Source organism: Egretta garzetta, unplaced genomic scaffold (assembly GCF_000687185.1).
Source record: "Egretta garzetta isolate BGI_Z169 unplaced genomic scaffold, ASM68718v1 scaffold69, whole genome shotgun sequence".
Lineage (NCBI taxonomy): Eukaryota > Metazoa > Chordata > Aves > Pelecaniformes > Ardeidae > Egretta > Egretta garzetta.
This window is the reverse complement of record NW_009260790.1, coordinates 1,632,182-1,634,678: the sequence shown is the minus strand read 5'-3', so window position 1 is coordinate 1,634,678 and position 2,497 is coordinate 1,632,182. Positions and strand designations below refer to the sequence as shown.

Here is a 2,497-nt window from a genome sequence, read left to right as displayed (position 1 = left end):
TCCTGTTGAGGCTCCGTTAGCCCCAGACCGCGAGCTTACCTTTTGCAGCGTTCCAGCAGTCATTAACGCCCACCGTACCGCTGCACCGGCCGGGCTCACGTCCCGTTTGAGGCTCCGTTAGCCCCAGACCGCGAGCTTACCTTTTGCAGCGTTCCAGCAGTCATTAACGCCCACCGTACCGCTGCACCGGCCGGGCTCACGTCCCGTACACGCTGCCGGGATGGTATAGAGAGACCTTAATGCAAATTCAGACCCCCTCTGCTCTTGAGAAAACCTCCAGTCGACTAACAGCTTTGTAAGGTTTGAACAGCTCTCTTGCAAAGATACATTTTTCCACAACTGATGAAGGTACTGAAATTATGAACAATGAAACATTAAGTATCAGACAGGAAAAGTGTGGCTATGGCTTAAAATCCATGTAATTTTTAATTCAAAGATTACCAGCATTATTAAACTGACCAACTATAACACAGCTAGCAGGTTGCAATGCGTATGATTCATCTAGAAAGCTGTTCCAGTAAGAAAAGTTTCATTTCTACACAGAGCTGAAATAGACAGTTAGCTGTCATTATAGAACAACCTTTAACAATCACAGCCAGGCGAACATAGTTATGCACAGTTTGTGGATACACAAATTGGTCTCTAAAATGAAACAGAAGTTCCATTTTTCTAGAATGAGGCATATGCACTGGAAAACAATGAACCACCCTGACTGGAAATGAAGAAAGGGTAACCAGTATTTGTCCTGCACAGTTTTTTCCTCTTCCTTGCATTGCTGTTTTATGTCAGTACTTGGTGACTTGACCTTCTGTTGCACAACAAGCACTTAAACCAAAAAATGTTAGTTCTGTTTCCTTCTTCACCTCATGTAACTGCCGCTGACATGGCAATACTGATGGCTGAAAGAAATTTTGATGTGAGCATTATCTTCAGAATGAAACAAAACAAGCACAAACAGAAATACACAGAAAGGATTCACTAATCACCTCTCTTTCAAGACTGGGTAGACAAACTAAAATATACAGTGGCAGCAGTTATTTGTAGAAATTATTTTATGTTCTGGACTTGCAGAGAAGAGTGGAATTCAGGAAGTAAATACTGGAACTAACAACACTTGAAATTACAACCAGTTTTCAAATGTACTACAGGTACATTATCCACTGATGAAAGTCAATGACTAGATCCCATAATGCTGAGATTCTCCCACTTCATCTCTGGGGCTGTGGTTCCAGAAAAGCATGAATTTCTCTGGATTTATTTCTTCAGTCACAAAATCCTGCTAACATACCTTCCCTTACATTGTGAGGCTTAATGGATAAACAAGATCCAGCGGGCCTACTACATGGAGATTTTCAAAGAGCCTTTGATGAAGGTTCCACACCTACAGTGGTGGACAAACAAAGTTGTCACAGGATTGGACGAAAGGTCATTTTACGGGTTTGCTAAAAAGTTACAGGATACAAAAGTTATGGCTTTAAAAGGCAGAAAGGAAATAGCACAGCATAATGGTAATTTTTCAGGATACAGAACAGCTAGCAGTGGGGCCAGTTCTATTACATATCTTCATCCATGACCTGGAGAAAAGAGCACCCATGCAGTGAAGGCAATACTAAACTTCTCCCGGTAGTTCACAACATACAGAAGGCAAATAAAGCCAGAAGGAGCTCATAAAAAGGTGGCAAATGAGCATCTACATAGATAAACATAAGGCAATGCATTTAGGGAAAAATAATCTAAACCAGGTGTACATGGTGCTGAATTGCATCTAGCAGCTATCACTCAGAAAAGTGATCTTTGGAGTCATCCTTGGTGGATCTCTGAAATCATCTGCTTAGTGTGCAGGGGCAGCCAAAAAAAGCAAACAAAATGGTGGGCATCATCTAGAGAGGTATTGAGAACAAAACAGAAAGTACCATTTTTCCACTATTTAAAACCTTGACTGACCCCTCTTCTTCAGTGCAGTGCATGGTTCTGGCTTCCAGATGTCCAGAAGAATGTACTGAAGTTAGAAAAGACGCGGAAGAGGTCAACTAAAATGACCAAGGCAGTGGAGCATCTAACTTAAATGAGAAATATAAAAAGATGGGAACTCAGCTTGGAGGCTGAAGAGGATACAATCAAGACTTGTAAAAGCAACTCAGTTTTGCACTAAATTCTGTAATACAAGAACTAGTGGCACTCACTAAGTAAAAGGGTGGTTTAAAACTGGTTAGAAGGACTTCTTTACACAGTGAATGGTAACTATCTGTAATCTGCTGCCACAGGCCCTTATGGAGGTAGACTGTACCAGGAAATTCAAAAGAGAGAAGAAAAATTAATGGCGATATGAATGAATACTAAAGGCTGGGACAAACTCTTTAACGTCCTTAATCCAATTGCAGCTGATGCTGCAGAACCATGAGGAATGCAAACAGCAGATATTAACCAGGCTTATGTCCTCTTCCTAAACAACATCTCTTTACTGTGGCTGTAGAGATAAAATGTTGGGCTTGTATTA

General features: G+C 41.2%; 1 protein-coding gene across 1 annotated transcript in view; it reads right to left on the bottom strand.

Moving 5' to 3' along the window:
• TNFRSF1B (TNF receptor superfamily member 1B) overlaps positions 1 to 63 on the bottom strand; it is a 20,100-nt gene extending 20,037 nt beyond the window's left edge. The window contains 1 exon segment of the mRNA XM_035901852.1: positions 40 to 63. Within this exon segment, the coding sequence (XP_035757745.1) occupies positions 40 to 63 (24 nt within the window).
• Positions 64 to 2,497: the final 2,434 nt, after the last annotated feature.